The sequence below is a fragment of the Bufo bufo genome, chromosome 2, assembly GCF_905171765.1.
Source record: "Bufo bufo chromosome 2, aBufBuf1.1, whole genome shotgun sequence".
In the NCBI taxonomy this organism is placed as follows: domain Eukaryota; kingdom Metazoa; phylum Chordata; class Amphibia; order Anura; family Bufonidae; genus Bufo; species Bufo bufo.
In genome coordinates this window covers 391,174,894-391,195,000 of record NC_053390.1, presented here as the reverse complement: position 1 = coordinate 391,195,000, position 20,107 = coordinate 391,174,894, and the positions used below count along the sequence as shown (strand labels likewise).

The following is a 20,107-nucleotide window of genomic DNA, read 5'->3' as shown; positions in this document are numbered from 1 at the left end:
GTCACACTCCTTTCCTGCTAGAACTTGCACACTTGTCAAAGGAGGAGGAAAAGTGTCTAAAACACATAATAAATGTGGTTCAAAACATATTCACCAGCTTTTTTGGCACAAATTAAGTCAAAATTTGTGATCTTTCGCTTAGTAAATCTGAACCATATACTTGCTTTCACTCAAATGATAACTTACCTGTACCTCGAAATCTATGCAAACTTGTCAGAAACTTATGCAAGTCCTTCCCACTTGTGTCTTTTCGACTGTATAGCAGCAATTTTCTTGCATCAGAAAACAATCGAGAAACTCTAAAATGTTACAAAAAGCATAAATTAGAAATATATGCCAAAAAATTGGAAATTTCATTATGAAACAATTTAATAAAGGCATTGTTCTCAGTTAGGCTACTTTCACACTAGCGTTCGGGGCTCCACTTGTGAGCTCCGTTTGAAGGCTCTCACAAGCGGCCCAGAACGGATCCGTTCAGCCCTAATGCATTCTGAGTGGATGCGGATCCGCTCAGAATGCATCAGTCTGGCGGGTTCAGCCTCCGCTCCGCTCAGCAGGCGGACACCTGAACGCAGCTTGCAGCGTTCGGGTGTCCGCCTGGCCGTGCGGAGGCAAGCGGATCCGTCCAGACTTACAATGTAAGTCAATGGGGACGGATCCGTTTGAAGATGACACTATATGGCTCAATCTTCAAACGGATCCGCCCCCATTGGCTTTCAATGTAAAGTCAAAATAGATCCGTTTGCATGGTTATGGTTTTTCATGGTTATGCAAACGGATCCGTTCTGAACGGATCTAAGCGTTTGCATTATAGGAGCGGATCCGTCTGTGCAGACACCAGACGGATCCGCTCCTAACGCAAGTGTGAAAGTAGCCTTAGCCGGTGGCAGGGATGACAATTAGGGCTCTTCTTACAACACCCAAGTGTCCTTTTAGGCCTCTTTCACACGACAGTATGGCTTTTTCAGTGTTTTGCGGTCCGTTTTAAACTGATCCGTTGTTCCGTTTTTTGTTTCCGTTGTGTTTCCGTTACGTTTTTCCGTATGGCATATACAGTATACAGTAATTTCATAGAAAAAATTGGGCTGGGCATAACATTTTCAATAGATGGTTCCGCAAAAAACGGAACGGATACGGAAGACATACGGATGCATTTCCACTTTAATGGAGCCACGGAACGTGATTTGCGGCCAAATATAGGACACGTGCTATCTTTCAACGGAACGGAAAAACGGAAATGGAATGCATACGGAGTACATTCAGTTTTTTTTGCGGAACCATTGAAATGAATGGTTCCGTATACGGAACGCAAAACGGAAAGAAAAACGGTTGTGTGAAAGAGGCCTTAAGCTGCAAGCACGCCACAGTATGCAGCCTTCAAACTATGGATCAGAGTTCTATGGTGGGGGCTGTCAGATGCTCTTGATTAAAGAGGCTGTCTGGGATTTTAAAAGATTTGCCAAAGTGCTAAAAAGTTGATAAAATACAAAATAAACCTATACTCACTTATTCAATTCACTGCCACTCTAGCACCACAGGTCTGGTGGTCCATGGCAATCTTAGTTTTGTGCCCTGCAGCGATGATATGCTGTATATGCCTGTAACCGCTGCTGCCAATTACTGGCCTTAGGTCCCTTTCACACGAGCGAGTTTTCCGCGCGGGTGCAATGCGTGAAGTGAACGCATAGCACCCGCACTGAATTCTGACCCATTCATTTCAATGAATCTGTGTACATGAGCGTTGTTTTTCACGCATCAGTTCTGCGTTGCGTGAAAATCGCAGCATGTTCTATATTCTGCGTTTTTCACGTAGCCCTGGCCCCATAGAAGTGAATGGGGCTGCGTGAAAAACGCATTGCATCCGCAAGCAAGTGCGGGTGTGATGCGTTTTCCACTGATGGTTGCTAAGAGATGTTGTTTGTAAAGATTCAGTTTATCACGCGCGTGAAAAACGCATCAAAACGCATTGCACCCGCGCGGAAAAAAAACTGAACAACTAAACGCAACCGCAGACAAAACTGACTGAACTTGCTTGCAAAATAGTGCGAGTTTCACTGAACGCACCCGGCCCCAATCCGCAACGCCCGTGTGAAACCAGCCTTAGTGGTAGCGACTGACTGCAGCTATCACGTGGAAGTACGTTACACCCTCTTTGCAGGACAAGTGAACAGGAAGTACCAATGGAAATGTGGCAGACAGCAGACAACTAAAAATGTGAGACTAGCTTTTTTTCAGTTTTATCAACTTTCCTGCACTTTGGCAGTTCTTTTTAAGATCCTGAACATCCCCCTAAGGCTGGGTTCACACGAGCGTGTCCGGATTAGTTCCGGATGCGTCCCGGTGTGTTGCGGCAAACCCGCGCGAGTAGGAATGCAATTGCAGTCAGTTTTGACTGCGATTGCGTTCCGATGTTCAGTTTTTATCGTGAGTGTGCAATGTGTTTTGCACGCGAGTGATAAAAAACAGACTGTGGTACCCAGACCCGAACTTCTTCACAGAAGTTCAGGTTTGGGTTCGGTGTTGTGTAGATGTTATTATTTTCCCTTATAACATGGTTATAAGGGAAAATAATAGCATTCTGAAAACAGAATGCATAGTAAGTGATCAGTTGAGGGTTAAAAAAAATAAAAAAAATTAACTCACCTTCTCCGTTTGTTCGCGTAAGTCCCGGTCTCTTCTTTACTTCTCAAAAGATGAACTATGGGCTAAAGGACCTTTGGTGACGTCAGATCACATGCTCCAATCACATGGTCCATCACCGCGGTGATCTGACGTCACCAAAGGTCCTTTAGCCCATAGTTCATCTTTTGAGAAGTAAAGAAGAGACCGGGACTTACGCGAACAAACGGAGAAGGTGAGTTAATTTTTTTTATTTTTTTTAACCCTCAACTGATCACTAACTATGCATTCTGTTTTCAGAATGCTATTATTTTCCCTTATAACCATGTTATAAGGGAAAATAATAGTGAATAGACTGTCACCTAGCAACCATGCGTGAAAATCGCACAGCATCCGCACTTGCTTGCGGATGCTTGCGATTTTCACGCAACCCCATTCACTTCTATGGGGCCTGCGTTGCGTGAAAAACGCAGAATATAGAGCATGCTGCGATTTTCACGCAACGCACAAGTGACGCGTGAAAATCACCGCTCATCTGAACAGCCCCATAGAAATGAATGGGTCAGGATTCAGTGCGGGTGCAATACGTTCACCTACCGCATTGCACCCGCGCGGAATACTCGCCCGTGTGAACGCAGCCTTAGGCCTCTGCAAATCACAGATCTGCAAAACATGGATCCTGGCCGTGTGCATGCCATAAAAAAAAATTCTCTCAACTAAACAAGAATAGGACATGTTCCATCTCTTTGGCTGTCCACATATTTTGGGGCCGCAAAATATGTGAATCGGATGTGGATCGAAAAAATGGTCGTGTGCATGATCAGTGTTAAGTGCTACAAGGAATTAATGAATGTCAAATATCGTATATATTGTATTTTTATCCAAATATCTTTTCCTGTGTAAAGACATGCAATACGAGATCCCCTCAGTAGATACCAAACAGCTACATTTTAGGACACAATCTTGTATCATCAGCAAGGTAATAATAATTCAAGCAAATTCACTTACATGGACCTATTGAAATTCCCAACAATTCCTGGCGACTCCCCTGGTGTTGAGTATCGAAAACATGGATTATTGGTATTGCAAATAATCCCCTGTACCCACGGCAGTGTGCCGGCAGATGGCATTGCTTTGTTGGGGAAATGGCCTGTTGAAAAACAAAATAAAAAGCGTTAAATATAAAATATATAATATTGAGCAAAAACAGAAATAACCACTTTGGAGAGCAGCTGTACGGGGAGAACACCTGTTAAAGCACCTAATGGTAACACGGATGGAAGAGCATGCACCTCATTATCAGGAAGCCCGCTGTAGGAAGAAAAGGTTTGCATATAAAGAGGACTTCTAAATGTGTGTTACAATGGCAATTCACTAGTACCATTGTACCGTGCGCTCAAGCGTCGCCTTCTTGTGGGTTTGAATTTGGGCCACTGTTTCTATGGCGGTTCATGTCGTCATTGTTCCATGTGTTCTGGTCTCGGTTACTTGTGGGTGTGAATTTGGGCCAGTGTGCTTGTAGCTCTCCCCAGTTCAATACGGTGCGAGCTAATGTTCTCTGGCCTTGTGTCTGCATCTGTTACTCTGCTATATATTTCAGTTGTTCGCTTGCTATGGCTTTTCCTGAGTTCCATGTCCTGTCCAACATTGATTCTGTTGGATCTTTGCACGTTCTGTCTGCATTCTGTGAATTCTGTTCCATGGATTTTACCTGTGCGTGTCTAAATTCTGGCTAAGTTCTGTTTGCCACCATGCATGTCTGGTTTCAGTGAATTCCCTAGTTCTTGTTCTCGTCTAATCTGCCTTGCCAAGTTTCTGTATCTGGACCTCTATGTCTGAACTGTGTCCAAGAGTTCTGTGCCTGTTCCATCTTGCCAAGTTTCTGCTAAGGCTGTACTGTGCCCTGATATCTGTTCTGTGGATTTTGCTTGTACTTCCAATGCCTTGCACTGGTGATTCTGACCTGTTGTGTCAGCTGCCAACTACACCGGGTTGTCTATTCCATGAGGTAGTGGCCTGGTGGCTCCCCTGCAGTAAAGTCCAGATCCCTACATAGAGTTTAAAGGAGTTGTCTGGGTTCATTTTCACCCAGACAGACCCTCTCATATGAGCATTGGAGCATTTCATGCTCTGATGCTCTCCCTTGGCCTGCGCCGTATAGCACAGGGAAAGGGCTGTTTGTTTATATTTCTTACACTGCTAGGAGGAGGCTTCCGCTAAAGCCTGCCCATCAGGCTAGGACAGCGCTAAAGCCCGCCTATTAGTGCAGGTGACATCACTGGGCTCACTGCTAGGTGGAAGCCTCCACCTAGATTTCCCCATGGAGAACCAGGTACGTCACCGAACCTCCAGAAGAAGCCTTTGCCCTGCGCGATTCAGCGCAGGGAAAAGGAGAGCATTTATAGCATGAAATGCTCCGATGCTCATATCAGAGGGTCTGTCAGGGTGAAAATGGGAATATGTATGGGTTCAGCTCTGAACCCAGACAATTCCTTTGAGGGGTGAATACAAGTTACTCGTGTGCATTCCGTATGTTCTATTTTTTTTTTTTTGCAGAACGGAAATACGAACATGTCCTATTATTGTCCGCATTACGGACAAGGATAGTACTGTTCTATGAAGGGCCAGCTGTTCCGTTCTCCAAAATATAGAATGCACACAGATGGCATCTGTATTTTGTGTGGATCAGTTTTTTGGGCGGACCACAAAATACATACGGTTGTGTGCATGAGCCCTTAATATGTTATTGCACCAGAAAATGGATGTAACCTCTACTGGTTTAGAAAAGACAGACTACAATCATAAAGGCAAGACTTTATGCACACGGATGTATTGCAGCACTGCACTGAACCACAATACCATGTTGTACAAAGCTGCGTAGTGGGCCTCCATGCACATGGCTCTGCTGCGTGCATGAAGTCTATGGTGTTAGAAGGGGAAATGGACGCCTATAAAGTCAAACTGACCAATGTGTCCCAGATAATTGTGGGGTCACAGAGCATTTTACTCTTTAGAATCTGTCATGCTGTTTGGCCCCTTACCGCCATACAGTCACATCTCCATGCCCTGTGTGAAACACTGCCTCCTATTTTACATAGATTGTTCTGTCGCTGAGGGTGACACTTTCTTTGTACAGTTCAATCAGGTGGTCAGTAAACAACAAGCCAGGAAAAGGAAACCTTTGCTTATGACAATCCATTCACAAGCCGTTTCCCTTTTCAGTTGCAAACAAGTATGGATCTGAGAGTGCAATGCGACCAGAAATTGCTTGTTTGTGCACAGCGGGTAAATAAACACAGTAAAGCCTAGTTCACACTTCAATCATTTGGTCAGTTATTTCCATCAGTTACTGTGAGCCAGAACTAGGTGCAGGTCAAAAACACAGAACAGGTACAGATCTTTCCCTTATACCTGATCTCTGTGCAGGCTTCACTACCGGTTCACAATAACTGATGGAAATAACTGAACTGGGCCTATGAAAGGTGTTTCTGAGAATCAATTTAATCGATTATACTTAGAAAAAGCAAACCAGGAGTATGATACAAGTCTGCACCAATGTTCTCAGGGCTCATTCAGACGCGTTTTCAGAACCATTGCCATCTAAGAGGCTATTCACATGGCAGATTTTTTAACGACCAGTGAATAGCGCCCGTCAAAAAAGAGAACATGTGCTATTTTTGGCCAGATGGACCTCACTGAAAACAATGAGACCGGTTTTAACATCCGCTTAGACAGGATTGCACCTGCCATTAAAAAAAGGTACACTACTGAAAAATCGCCTTTCAGGTATTAAAAAAAAAACAAAAAATAAAAACAACCTGATCCACTTGCATGCGCTGGGACACTCGCTCCTCACAGGATGCAGAAGGACCTGAGGCTCCCACCTTCAGTGAAGAGTGAGTGCATTCAAGTGGTTACAGTACCATGGCATAAACATTACAACAAATAAACCTTTTCACACTAAGGCTACTTTCACACTGGCGTTTTGGTTTCCGTTTGTGAGATCCGTTCAGGGCGGCTCTCACAAGCGCTCCAAAACGGATCAGTTTGCATTCTAATGCATTCTGAATGAAAAAGGATCCGCTCAGAATTCATCAGTTCAGTCTCCATTCCGCTCTGGAGGCGGACACCAAAACGCTGCTTGCAGACACTGGAGATACACCGGGAAACCACATGGGACAAACCATTTATTCTTAATCCTTTACATGCTGCAATCAGGGATGCACCACCAATGAGGCAAGGTGAGGCGATCGCCTCAGGCAGCAGCAGGTAGGGGGCAAGAGGGGGCAGCGGAAGGACCATGGAGAAAGAGTGCTTTTATTGTGGCAACGAGTTAGGTTAAGAAATTGGCATGGGGGGGGGGGGGGGGCGGTTTCAGTTTTTGCCTCAGGCAGCAGAAAGGCTAGGTGCACCCCTGGTTGCAATTATCCAATATGTAAAGGGAAGAATGATCTTTACTACGATCATTTGTCCCGACGCAGTGTTATTGTTTGCCAGCAGCACATCTCTGTTTATACAGGGCAACTGCCGTCCGACAATGATTTTTGTATGTGCTGCTTGTTGGGTGATTGGAGCAAAGTAAGTTGGGTTTCCACAGGCTGCTACATCATGGTTGCCCTGTGGAAGCCCAGCCATTATCGGTGACCCAGTAAATTATTGGGAATGAATGTTCGTAGGAACATTTGTTCCCAATAATTGGTCCAATTACTGCTAATGTATATGGAGCCTAAGTCTAGAAATATACACTTTAGGTGGCATTGCTCGCAGACCCATTCTGGGTGTGCAAAAAATGCAGACAGGGCACGCATGCCAACCGTGTGCTGTCTGCATTCGTGCGACTGAGACGCAAGTGATAGAACGTGTCCTATTCTAGTCCATTTTGCAGGGAAAAAAAAAAGACATTTTTTCAATGGGGCCCGCGAAAAGTGCAGGATGCACCTGGCCCGCTTCCGTATTTTGCAGATCCACGATTTGCAGACCACCAAAGAACATGGCCGTGTGAATGCACTCTTATGCAGCAGGACAACCACACGGGAAGAAAATAAGGTAGCGTATAACTTGCAGTCATAGCTGATAGTTGGGAAGCAAGAGGTGCCCTTTATTGCAAAGGCAGTTGACAAACCAGGCTAACAGACCTTGAACAATATTTTTTCTCTACAAACAGCAGATACCTACTGATTACAGAGGTCAGAGTGACTACAAACCGATAACGCCTCGCATTTGTACAAACAGAGTAGCCTCAAATGAAATGAAGCAAGTCTGATCAAGTAAAGGAGTACCCTTTGCCCAGCTTGTTTTTTCATTTATTGACCTGTACCAACATAAAGGGCCACATCTAGTTTTTCCCCTACATTCAGTAATTGGGCTAAAAAAAAAAAGGGTTCTGGTGTGTACGCTGAACAAGCCCTCACTGACCCAGTGAAGGCCAAAAGAATGTCATATGCCAGGCTAATATGTGCTGACATCCATTTTTTTGCAGTATGTAATGGCATAGTAGACTTTGCTATGCTATCCATCAGCGCTTCTCCCGACAAATACATCGGACAGAAGGCTCTTAATGGATGTGAATGGAGCCAAATTTGCTATTATTATTACTTGAATACTTATCATCACTTTGACACTTAAAAGGGAAGCTGTCAGCAGTTTTATGCTGCTAGGTTCTAACAGGTCCAGAACATGCCAAGAAGTCCTGATATTGATGAGCTCCTGGCCTTCTCCATCCCAGCCACTGATTGACTGTTTTTGTCCAACTGATTCGGCAGCAGAGAAAGCCGGGAGCTCATGAATATTCAGGACTCATCGGCATGCACTGGAGCTGTTCAATACAAGATTTTAGTAAAACGGCTGAGTCAATTAAAGAAAGTGACCTGGCATTTAGCTAAGGGGATCGGTCACTAGTTTATGCTGCCCTTGGTTTTGTCACCATAAAACTGCTGACAGATTCTCCTAAAAAAAATATTTTTTCCTGATTTTAGGGTATTTAGGAGCCATATAAAGTATATTTTGACCACTAGATTTTCTAATATATTTGTGTATTTTTTTCCTAGCACTACCTACGGTACTCTATTGCATATAGAGTACAACAGGGCTACTGGATAGACTACAAGACTAAAAAGTAAAATGGCAAAACATGTTGGGGACACAGGACCTCACCAGGGAGTCTTGAATGTGGCCCACTGCAGGTGGTTGCATAAAAGAATGGCTTTTACACCCTTGCGTTAGACAGGGGAGGGAGTGTTTTTTGGTTCAACATTTGCTTTCAAGGTTTAGTGTCCTGAAAACTTCAGAGTCAACAAGGAAATCGCAATCTGTGCTGTACAGCATTGGCAAGGTAAAAAAAGAACATTTCCAAATCTCTAATAAAGAACTACCGGTATGTGAGCTTCTCACCCTTTTACTGTTGGACATACCCCCAAGCCGCATACAAGCTGCAGAGCCAACAGCATGAAATCATGTACTGACATATCGCAGTCAATCAATATAAAACAGGTTTCACTCTTTCCCACCACCGGCAGTCTTATTTTCCATAAAGTAATCGTTAACTTATGTGAACAGAGCCTAAGGCCAGCTGCAATAGAAAGTGTAGAACCCATATAAGAGTCAGAACTTACTACATTACATGAAACATTGATTTAGGCAGGAGCTGTAAACAAGCATGTACAGTATATGGATCACACCCCTAGTGGTGGAAGAAGGCCACCAAAATAGGAGTGAATGAAAAAAAAAAATTGCCAACTAAACAGAGCACTGAGACGTGGATAAGGCCTCCTGCACACGACCGTATGGCTTTATCAGTGTTTTGCGGTCCGTTTTTCATGGATCTGTTGTTTCGTTTTTTTTGTTTCCGTTGTGTTTCCGTTTCTGTTCCGTTTTTCCGTATGGCATATACAGTAATTACATAGATAAAATTGGGCTGGGCATAACATTTTCAATAGATGGTTCCACAAAAAACGGATGGAAACGGAAGACATACGGATGCATTTCCGTATGTGTTCCGTTTTTTTGCGGACCCATTGACTTGAATGGAGCCACGGAACGTGATTTGCGGGCAATAATAGGACATGTTCTATCTTTAAACGGAACGGAAAAACGGAAATACATACTGAGTGCATTCCGTTTTTTTTGCGGAACCATTGAAATGAATGGTTCCCTATACAGAACACAAAAAAACGGCCCGTACACTCGCAAAAAAAACATTCGTGTGCAGGAGGCCTAAGTGTACTGACAATTCTTACCAACCTTTATAATACAGGAGCTTCATGTTGCCCAAATCTTGAGCCTATTAAAATCTTAAAAAGGCTCCCTGATTACCAACAGTCATATTTTACACTGACATGCGGCAGCATTTAAGACGACAGTGAAGGAGATTTATCAAAACTGGTGAAAAGGAAAACTGGCTTAGCTTCCAATAGCAACCAGATTCCACCTTTCATTTTCCAAAGGGGCTCTGAGCGCTCAAAAACAGTGGTGTGCCTAGGGTACACCCCCCCCCCCTCCCCCAATACTTAAAAAAAAACTAAATTGTACCCCCTCACAGTAGTTTTGTACAGATGGGTGCCCCCTTCACAGTAATAAGGCCCACTGTGCCCCCTTCACAGTAATAAGGCCCACTGTGCCCCCTTCACAGTAATAAGGCCCTTTGGCTCTGTGCCCCCTTCACAGTAATAAGGCCCTTTGGCTCTGTGCCCCCTTCACAGTAATAAGGCCCTCTGTGCCCCCTCCATAGTAATAAAGCCCTCTGTGCCCCCTCCATAGTAATAAAGCCCTCTGTGCCCCCTCCATAGTAATAAAGCCCTCTGTGCCCCCTCCATAGTAATAAAGCCCTCTGTGCCCCCTCCATAGTAATAAAGACCTCTGTGCCCCCTCCATAGTAATAAAGACCTCTGTGCCCCCTCCATAGTAATAAAGACCTCTGTGCCCCCTCCATAGTAATAAAGCCCTCTGTGCCCCCTCCATAGTAATAAAGCCCTCTGTGCCCCCTCCATAGTAATAAAGCCCTCTGTGCCCCCTCCATAGTAATAAAGCCCTCTGTGCCCCCTCTGTATTAAAAAACACAGTAACTACTCATTTTGTCCTGTTCCTGAAGCTCACATACCTCTTCCCTGCTGGCACAGATCGCTCTGCAGCACTGTGCGGGCGGAGATTATGCTGATTTAGGGGCTGCAGGCTCCGCCCACAGTACTATTTGTGTCTGCAGGCTGAATGGTGGAGCGGGGAGAAGTCTTCCTGCTTCACTATTCTGTGCGCTGCCGGCCTGAAGGAGGGGAGGATGCGGGGAGAGGAGCGGTGAGTGACAGGACGGCAGCTCCCTGCGCTCCAGCAATAAGTGCTTCTATCTGTATTGATGGAAGCGCTCATTGCTTCTGGCACCCCCCTGAGAGCCGGTACCCCCTCAGTACACTACTGCTCAGAAATAAAAGGTGGAATCTGATTGGTTGCTATGGGCAACTACGGCTACTTTCACACTTTCGTTTGGTGTGTATCAGTCTTGTATCTGCACAGACGGATCTGCACCGATCATGCAAACGCTTGTATCCATTCAGAACGGATCCGTTTGCATTATTCATAAAAAAAAAGTCTAAGTCAAAACGGATCTGTCTTGACTTACATTGAAAGTTAATGGAGGCGGATCCGTTTTCAATTGCACAATATTGTGTCAGTGAAAAATGGATCCGTCCCCATTGACTTACATTGCAAGTCAGTACGGATCCGTTTGGCTCCGCATCGTCAAGCGGACATCAAAACGCTGCAAGCTGCGTTTTAGTGACCGTCTAAAAAACGCAACGGAGACCAAACGCAGCAAAATTTATGCATTCTGAACGGATCCTTCAGAGTGCATTGGGGCTGAACTGATCAGTTTTGGGCTGCTTGTGAGAGCCCTGAAACAGATCTCACTAGCAGACCCAGAAACGCCAGTGTGAAAGTAGCCTTAGCCAGTTTTCCTTTTCACCACTTTTGATAAATTTCCTCTAGTGTAAAGACAGGGAGAAGTGGATTTACGCTGGCTTCCACCCACCTGGCTCAATTTGTAGGTCTCTACCTGTACACAAATATCATTAGAGACCTCTAAATCTAGGAGTACCTGGTGGGGAGTCATCCCAGTGCCTTTGCTTTCGGTTCCTGGCTTTTTTAAACTATGTTTTATTCAAAATGCACCATTTTAACATAAAAAAACTGTTGTTTGTAACCAGGGAGTCTGTCGGGATTTGAAGCAGCCCATTGTTTGAACCACAGGCAGGATGAAGTTCCTGACAGGCTGCTTTTAAGATAATTACGGCAAGAGGATCATTTTGAAGGGGATAGCCCAAAATGAAAATCAGACATCATATAGTACATGACAATCTCTAACAAAGCTAGAACCAGCCCTGTACCTCACATGGATCCAGAGATCGCCCCATTCATTGCTCCAATTGTTCTAGATTTATTTCAAGTTGGCAAGCGCATGTCATGTCTCAGGGGGCATGTCCTTACTGCTGAAGCTGGTGGCAGTTGAAGGATAGAACTGAGCATGAGTGACCAGCCCAATGTGGACAGAAATTGGAAAAAGAACAAACAGCAGGTGGCCCTATACAGACAGATTTAAGTGAATCACTCAGTATCTATATTACATTTTTAGTTACAAGAAATTTTAAAAGTACTCAGATCCAGGTGCTGGTTTGAAAACCGTAGAATATTTTTCGTGGGACAACCCCTTTAATGTTTCCTTCTTGTAGATAAATATGCAATCACAGACATATGGGAAAAGAAATCAAACATTTAATGAGCAAAAACTCATTTTGAAATACATTTTCATGTGCTCAGAGCTGTATTGACCTTGTCCTCATACTTACATTCATGCTGTTCGTAAGGTGGAAAAGAAAGTCGTACAGAGATCAGAATGAAGAAGATGAAAAGTGGCCAAGCTATTTCAACCAGCAGCTGCAACTGTAAAAAAATAAAATAAAAATTGGATCAGTTATTACTTACATGACTATAGTATGCACTGGAAAGGAACATGTTAAACAGGGTTGTGAAAGAATTGTATAAATCGTTCAGCACACAGGGGCCCTGCTGTAATTCAGTTCCAAGAACTGCATCCCGTCAACTTTGTGAAGGCGAACTAAGCTAGTCCGATCTCTCTAGGGGACCTTTTCAGGAAAAATAAAAGCGCTCTGCAGGGCCCCTGCCAGTTTCATTTCAGGCCTTTTCTTGTTCTCTGCATATACTTCACTAAAGTCTCCTAGAAACCGAGATGGGCCCATAAAGTATGTCTTACACAGGGTAGCCCAGAAGTAAAGGGTTCTGTCTAGGAAGAGAGGAGAATTGTCCAGAAAGGGCATGCAGTGGGAAGGTGGGCTGCTAAATACATGTTAATAACCACAGCTTTTCCTATAGAGAAATCTGGGCGCTTTTTTTTTTTATTAAGTCTACATTCCCGCCATCATAGTTACATTCATTCTATAAAAGTACTGTAATCTTGACAGGAATTAACAAATTATAGTTTTTCTTTCTTCAAACATATAATAAGATCATTCTTCTAAATTTTTGTTATACGTCAACACTTTATGGCTGTCATGGGCAACACTTCAAATAGAGGTCTGTATAAAATGTCCTACTCATGAGACTTCCTTTGGTCGAGAGCCTGTCCAGCCTGTTCATTCGCTGCTGCCTGCACCATTAATCCTGGCCTCACATGCAGCGCTCCCGATTACCGCAGGAGAGCTGCACTGACTGAAGTCGGGCTCCCACCGTAATGGATAAAGTTAACTCCAGTAGCTTAAACTCCTTAGATGCTGCGGTCAATACTGCAGATTCTCCCAAACTTATCATAAACTAGTCCAAAACTAAGCCCAAACTTTTTTTTACCCAAAAATTTCTATTGCCCATGTTTTGAACGCAGCCTGTCACATTAAACGTGGTATAACTTTTATTTCATTCATTTAAATCTCTACTCATTATGGTCTTAGGAGTCCAGTCCTATCAGTGATTGACAGCTATCTCAGTATACACAACCATTCAGGGTTGTCTGTTAGTCACTGAATAGGTCTGTGCACTACACTCCTTAGGCTACTTTCACACTAGCGTTAGTTTTCTGGTGTTGAGATCCATCATAGGGTTCAGTTTTGTCCCCATTCATTGTCAATGTGGACAAAACGTAACTGAAAGGAATGGAATTCTCCAAAATGCATTCCATTCCGTTTAGTTGCGTTCCCAGACCGGAGAGCAAATCGCAACATGTTGTAGTTTGCTTTTCGTCCTGGGATGTGGAGCAAGACAGATCCAGCATGACCCACAATGCAAGTCAATGGGGACAGATCCGTTTTCTCTGCCACAATAGAAAATGGATTCGTCCACCATTGTCTTTCAATGGAGTTAATGACAGATCCGTCTTGGCAATGTTAAAAGATAATACAACCCGATCCATTCATAACGGATGCAGACGGTTGTTTTATCAGTAATGGAAGCGTTTTTACTGAACCCTGCCGAATGCAGCAAAAACGCTAGTGTGAAAGTAGCCTAAGCCCAGAGAGAGAAGAGAATAAAATGTATAAAGTACAAGTTATACTGGAAATCTTCCTAGAAAATGATCTATCAATCTGCTCAGCTCAGACACCATGTTCACCATCACAGGTTTCCGTTCATTTCGATCTAAGAATACTGGCATAAAAACACTGATATAAACGGATTGGAGTTACAAAGGTTCTTTTGGCAGAATGTGGAAACTGCGGAACGCAATACTACTCGACTGCACTGTCAGATCTATCCATGTCTTATCGTTGTAACATGAACTTTGAGCAGTAATCAAGACAGTATCAACCTATTGATTTCTATTAGAAACACTGTAATACAGTAATCAGAAATCTCTGCAAATATCATTTATAAACACACATTTCCATACTAATTAACAATGTTTTAAAAATGTTAAGTGCTGTGCACATAGATTGATAGCAGGAACGAGCACGATTGGGTTGATCGCAGGAAAAAGTGACGTTTATAAGGGTATTTCCAGGTTGGTTGGTGACCCAGAGTCTGGTCTCTAAGGCCTCTTTCACACTTGCGTTGTCCGGATCCGGCGTGCACTCCATTTGCCGGAATTACACGCTGGATCCGGAAAAACGCAAGTGAACTGAAAGCATTTGAAGACGGATCCGTCTTCAAAATGCTTTCAGTGTTACTATGGCACCCAGGACGCTATTAAAGTCCTGGCTGCCATAGTAGTAGTGGGGAGCGGGGGAGCAGTATACTTACAGTCCGTGCGGCTCCCGGGGCGCTCCAGAATGACGTCAGAGCGCCCCATGCGCATGGATGACGTGATCCATGCGACACGTCATCCATGCACGTGGGGCGCCCTGACGTCACTCTGGAGCGCCCCGGGAGCCGCACGGACGGTAAGTATGCTGCTCCCCCGCTCCCCGCTACACTTTACCATGGCTGCCAGGACTTTAGCGTCCCGGCAAAGCTAAACGTCGGATCCGGCAATGTGCCGAAACGACGTTTAGCTTAAGGCCGGATCCGGATTAATGCCTTTCAATGGGCATTAATTCCGGATCCGGCCTTGCAGCAAGTGTTCAGGATTTTTGGCCGGAGCAAAAAGCGCAGCATGCTGCGGTATTTTCTCCGGGCAAAAAACGTTCCGTTCCGGAACTGAAGGCATCCTGATGCATCCTGAACGGATTTCTCTCCATTCAGAATGCATTAGGATAATCCTGATCAGGATTCTTCCGGCATAGAGCCCCGACGACGGAACTCTATGCCGGAAGAAAAGAACGCAAGTGTGAAAGAGCCCTAAAACAGCAAGGGTGAAATCACACGTGGTGGCTATGCCATGGATTTTTATGTGGCAGATGCGCAGCGTTGTATAGTGGCAACCCAATGAATGAGATTTTAAGAAATCTCAATCCCTTTGTAAATGTGCCCCACTGTTTGCGAAAAGTGCTGCAAAAAACACAGCTGGCCAAACAAATCTGCATGTGGTTATTCTGTATTTTTTTTTAAATTTGAGTGTCACAAATTCTGTCTGACTTTTTTTACCACAGCCATGCATTTTTGGCCACTTGAGTTTTTGCTGCATTATTTGCAAACAGTGTGTCTGTCTACTAGCATTGTCTTCATGCCGTTTCTTCATGAAGGGGACGTGAAATTGCTTCTTTTCAAAAGTGCAGCATGCTGAAAAGCAGCAAGAAAGACAAAAACACCAGGAGAAAAACAAAATGTCTGTGTGTCCTGTTACATATTTCCCATTAACCTTCATCTAACATCTGGAGCTGGAGTTTTTACTGCAAAAAAAATAAAAATTAAATAAAACACGAAAAATGCTGGTGCCAAAAAAAAAAAAAAGCCACTAAAAACAAAGAAATGCAAAAAGCTGCCAGACAAAATCCACATGTGAATGAACACTTAGGGCAGATTTATTAAACTAGTACAAGGGAAACCTGAGCACTTGCCGATTATCTAGAACAGGGATCAGCAACCTCCGGCACACCAGCTGTGGTGAAACTACAACTCCCAGCATGCACAATTGCTTAGTTGTTCTCAGGAACCCCATACAAGTGAAAGGAGCATGCTGGGAGCTGTAGTTTTACTACAGCTCGAGTGCCAGAGGTTGCTAATCCCTGATCTAGAAGCCCCTTTGCAAATAAAAGGATTCATTTTAGGGCAACTGCTCCAGTTTTAATATATTACCATATGATGCGTTGATTCTCCTACTGACTACCAGCAACCATCTGGACATTTTGTTTTTAAGCAGTAAGCCAAGAAACCTGACCCAATTACTGCGTGTGAATAGAGCCTAAAAAGCTATTGTAGGAGGCCAACACAGACTGCAATACTCAATATAACATTGTGTACAGTGATGGCCTCTCACCCACTCTATCCAGGTTACGTACTCCACAATGATAATAAGACATCAGACTTTGCCTGCTGCGGTGTCCATGATCGCATACTATACCGATACTGGAGATCTGTAGCTTTGGTGCACCTCATTGATCCTTGCCTTAGATCTTATTTGCATCTACTCTTGGAAGCAGATATCACATTGACAAAGTGTTGTAACTAATTACCTGCCGGTTCTATTGGGATTTTAGGCATATACAGTCCCAGACTGCTGGGACGAGTAGTCCTACAGACGGTGTGAACGGCTATTCCACAACATTTAAACAGACCATCTCTTAGGCTACCTGCGCACGCTGCAGATTAAGCGCATTTTTTCCACAGACAAAATATACATTAGTTTCATCTCTAGCATCAGTTAAAAGAATAGCCGCCAGTGATCACTTAGATGACATGTAAGAGACTCCTGTTACCCAGAGTGTGAGGGACAGCCTGGAAAACGTTAAGTGATATAGGACTGGGGATACTTACAGTCTGCCTCCGCCGGTAGGTGAAGTTCTTCCAGAGGAGCAGTCCTAGTTGAGTACAGTAAGTCATCTTCCTTCTCCCTGAGAGTCCACACTGCTTCACCTCTGCTGCTCGGGCAGAAGAGCTTGCAGTACCAGAGACGTTGGGTTGCTCATTAACTGGAAGAGAGTCAGAAAGGGAAATGATCATAAGCTGTCTGTGGTGAGCAAAGCTCCACCAGTCTAATCAGTGTGCGAGACAGATACGCGACAATGACAGCGGCCAACGTGGCCAAAATCTTCAAGTGCCTGATAACGACCAGAAACTGTGCAGCTATTCAGTGGGGGTGAGGATGAAGGGCCTCTCAGGTGAACAAGTGACTTATTGTTGCCTGTTCTCAGGACACAGGTCCATCATAGGTATCCGGTCACTTATGGGGACACACTGAGCTACTGAGTGCTTACAATAAATGCAAACCTTCCACCCACTTTTTATACAGTAACTGGTCCATTTGCAGTAAAATAATGAGATATTTTTGGTGGAAATAGTATATATTTTACGGTATACCAGGTATGGACTTTTTGCGTTACATACATAGTCTCAGGGAAGTAACCCAATTGACCTGCCCCAGAACTTAACATTACAGAGTGTCCGTCACCTCTCGTCTTTTTTGTAAAAACCTATATTCAAGAAATAATTCATCATAACATCTTTTCTTAGACCTTTGTGTTGTTGCGTAACTTCCGTTCTCCAATTATTCCTACTAGGTGTTTATGAATAAACTGACATTGGTGACCAGTGTGGGGGAGGGGGGGTCCAATCAGTGCTGACAGTGCCAGGACTGGGGCATTACTATGAACAATGCATGCTATATAGTAAAGTCTCAGAGGTTCTTGAACAGGTCCAGCATACAAAATATCAGTTCTCCAGTAAAAGTCCAGGTCATACACCGCTCTTGTAGATTATGTGTGTGAGCGTTAATGGTTTCCATCCATTGTATACACAAATAGGACTATTGGGAGTGCCTTTAAGCAAATATGCAGTGCATTTCTCAAATGTCTAAAACGGCGCATATGGCATAGTAAAACCTGAAAAAGGTAACTATTTAACCCAAACAGGCATTACTGAGTGCTTAAAATAAGCCTTCAAAACCGGTTTCCAAGATATGTAGAATCTAAAAGATAATACACTATAAGCAAAGAAAAAGTGTTAGGTTAGCTTTTCATACACGTCCAGGGTGTAAATGAAGTTTCATATGGGTCATTGAAATGTATTTCCAACGCATGTCTCCTTAAAGGGGTTGTGCATTGCTAAGATACTGAAGACCTGTCCTTACTCCCGACACCACTGCAGATCCTCTGTTTGAAGGGGTAGCGGTGCTCGTGTGAGCGCTGCGTCCTCTTTAAAATGACCCGTGTACCGTCTCCTTTGTAGAGGCGCTGCAGTGTTACTACAACTGCTTCTCCCGTTCAAGAGAACAGGAAGGGCTGTTGTAATTACACTGCGCCACCACTGCAGAGGAGACAACGCACATGAGCACTGCTAACCCTTCAAACAGCGGGGGTGCCAGGAGTCAGACCACCGCAGATCTGATATTGATGACCTATCCTGAGGATATATCTTCAATATCTTAGCACTGCACAACCCCTTAAGAGTCCCTAATATATGCATTTTGCACAGCCATTTATTTACCACCAAAAAACTGCCAATATAGCTGCTGTTTTTTTTTTTGTTGCTACCTGCATTTTTCCATGATGGTTTTTTTTTCAGGCATTTTTGCACACAGTGGCCCAGATATACTAATGCGTCTGTGCCAAAAATCTGTCTACAAAGTGAAGCAAAGTGGCACATCTATGATTTCTATACCTTTTTCGACATGCTCAGCAAGGGGTTGCAGCTTAGCTGAAAGAGCTAGGGCTTCGTGAGAAGGGGGGGGGGGGGAACTAAGATGCTCCATTTTGCACCAAAGTTGCACCACAAGTAAGCCAACTCATAGTTAGACACATTTCACTATCCCTGCACTAAAGCTATCATTAGGGCCTCCTGCACACGAACGTTGTGCATCTGTTCCATGCATTGGGGACTGCAATTTTCAACAGACAACATCCGTGTGGCGGCCGGGACAGATCAAGACCAATTCAACTTGAACCAGCCCGTGATCAGTCTGCACTACAAAAAAAATAAAAATACAGAACAAGTTCTATTTTTTTGCAGTGCGGAGGCACGGACAGAAAGACCACAGAAGCACTCCGTAGTGCTTCCGCGGGGTTCTGATCCGTGCTTCCATTCCGCATCTCCACGATTGCGGACCCATTCAAGTCACAGACCCTCAGCTAACATCTGGAGCTGGGGTTTTTACAGCAAAAAAAAAAAAAGCTGCAAAACGTGCAGGAAATGGCAGCAAAACTTAAGGGTGGCTACACACACAGCAGATTTTGTTGCCGTTTTTCGAGCCTAAGCAAGAAATGGATGCAGCAAGTAGGAGACGTTTGAATCCACTTCGGTTTTTGATCAAAATCAACATGAAAAACTGGCATAGGAATTGTGTGAAAAGCTGTGTGTGAACAAACTCCAAAAAACAGTAGTAAAGGCTATAAAGGCTGGCCATAGGCTTTTACCCATTTCCTGACCCAATGGAGACACTAAAGACTCATTCTGAATCCCAGGTGAGTTTTTATGCAGCCCAGGCAAAATACAGTAAGTAGATTTGATGTCCACCATCTGCTTGCATGGACGGTTAAAGGGACCTTTGTTCAGACTGCTGGCTCTCAGCCTTAAACAAGTAGCATACAGGAATAAAGTAAAAATAGATGTGTGCTGACTTAGCAGTGCTGTAGAGTGATGGCCCAACCATTTGCAATACCTCAAATGCCTCCATTTTTTATTGCGAAACATGAAATATCGGTAGGAACCGGCTTTACTTTGGGTTCGCAGGTAGCCCTATCCACTTCCCCGGTTCAGGAAGGGAACGGCACTTCAATGAGTGAGCTGGAAGTGGTCAGATCTCATCAGAGAACAAGAGCACTGAGTGAACAGCACTTTGCGTCATCAGATTTTCATTTCTATCCATTGGCCACGTTCGTCCAGTAATACATCATACCCCGACAGTAAAATCAGATAACACACTATTTTTGGCTCTGTAATGCTATTGGCAAATTGATCAAGCCTAAAA

At 44.0% G+C, this 20,107-nt stretch overlaps 1 protein-coding gene across 2 annotated transcripts in view; it reads right to left on the bottom strand.

Moving 5' to 3' along the window:
* ABCA1 (ATP binding cassette subfamily A member 1) overlaps positions 1 to 20,107 on the bottom strand; it is a 111,156-nt gene that overhangs the window by 66,319 nt on the left and 24,730 nt on the right. For both annotated transcript variants that reach the window (XM_040417212.1, XM_040417213.1), the window contains exons 2-5: positions 16,960 to 17,114; positions 12,450 to 12,543; positions 3,628 to 3,769; positions 187 to 299 (exon numbers count right to left, since the gene is read on the bottom strand). In XM_040417212.1, the coding sequence (XP_040273146.1) occupies positions 187 to 299; positions 3,628 to 3,769; positions 12,450 to 12,543; positions 16,960 to 17,114 (504 nt within the window). The remainder of the gene's footprint in view (positions 1 to 186; positions 300 to 3,627; positions 3,770 to 12,449; positions 12,544 to 16,959; positions 17,115 to 20,107) is intronic.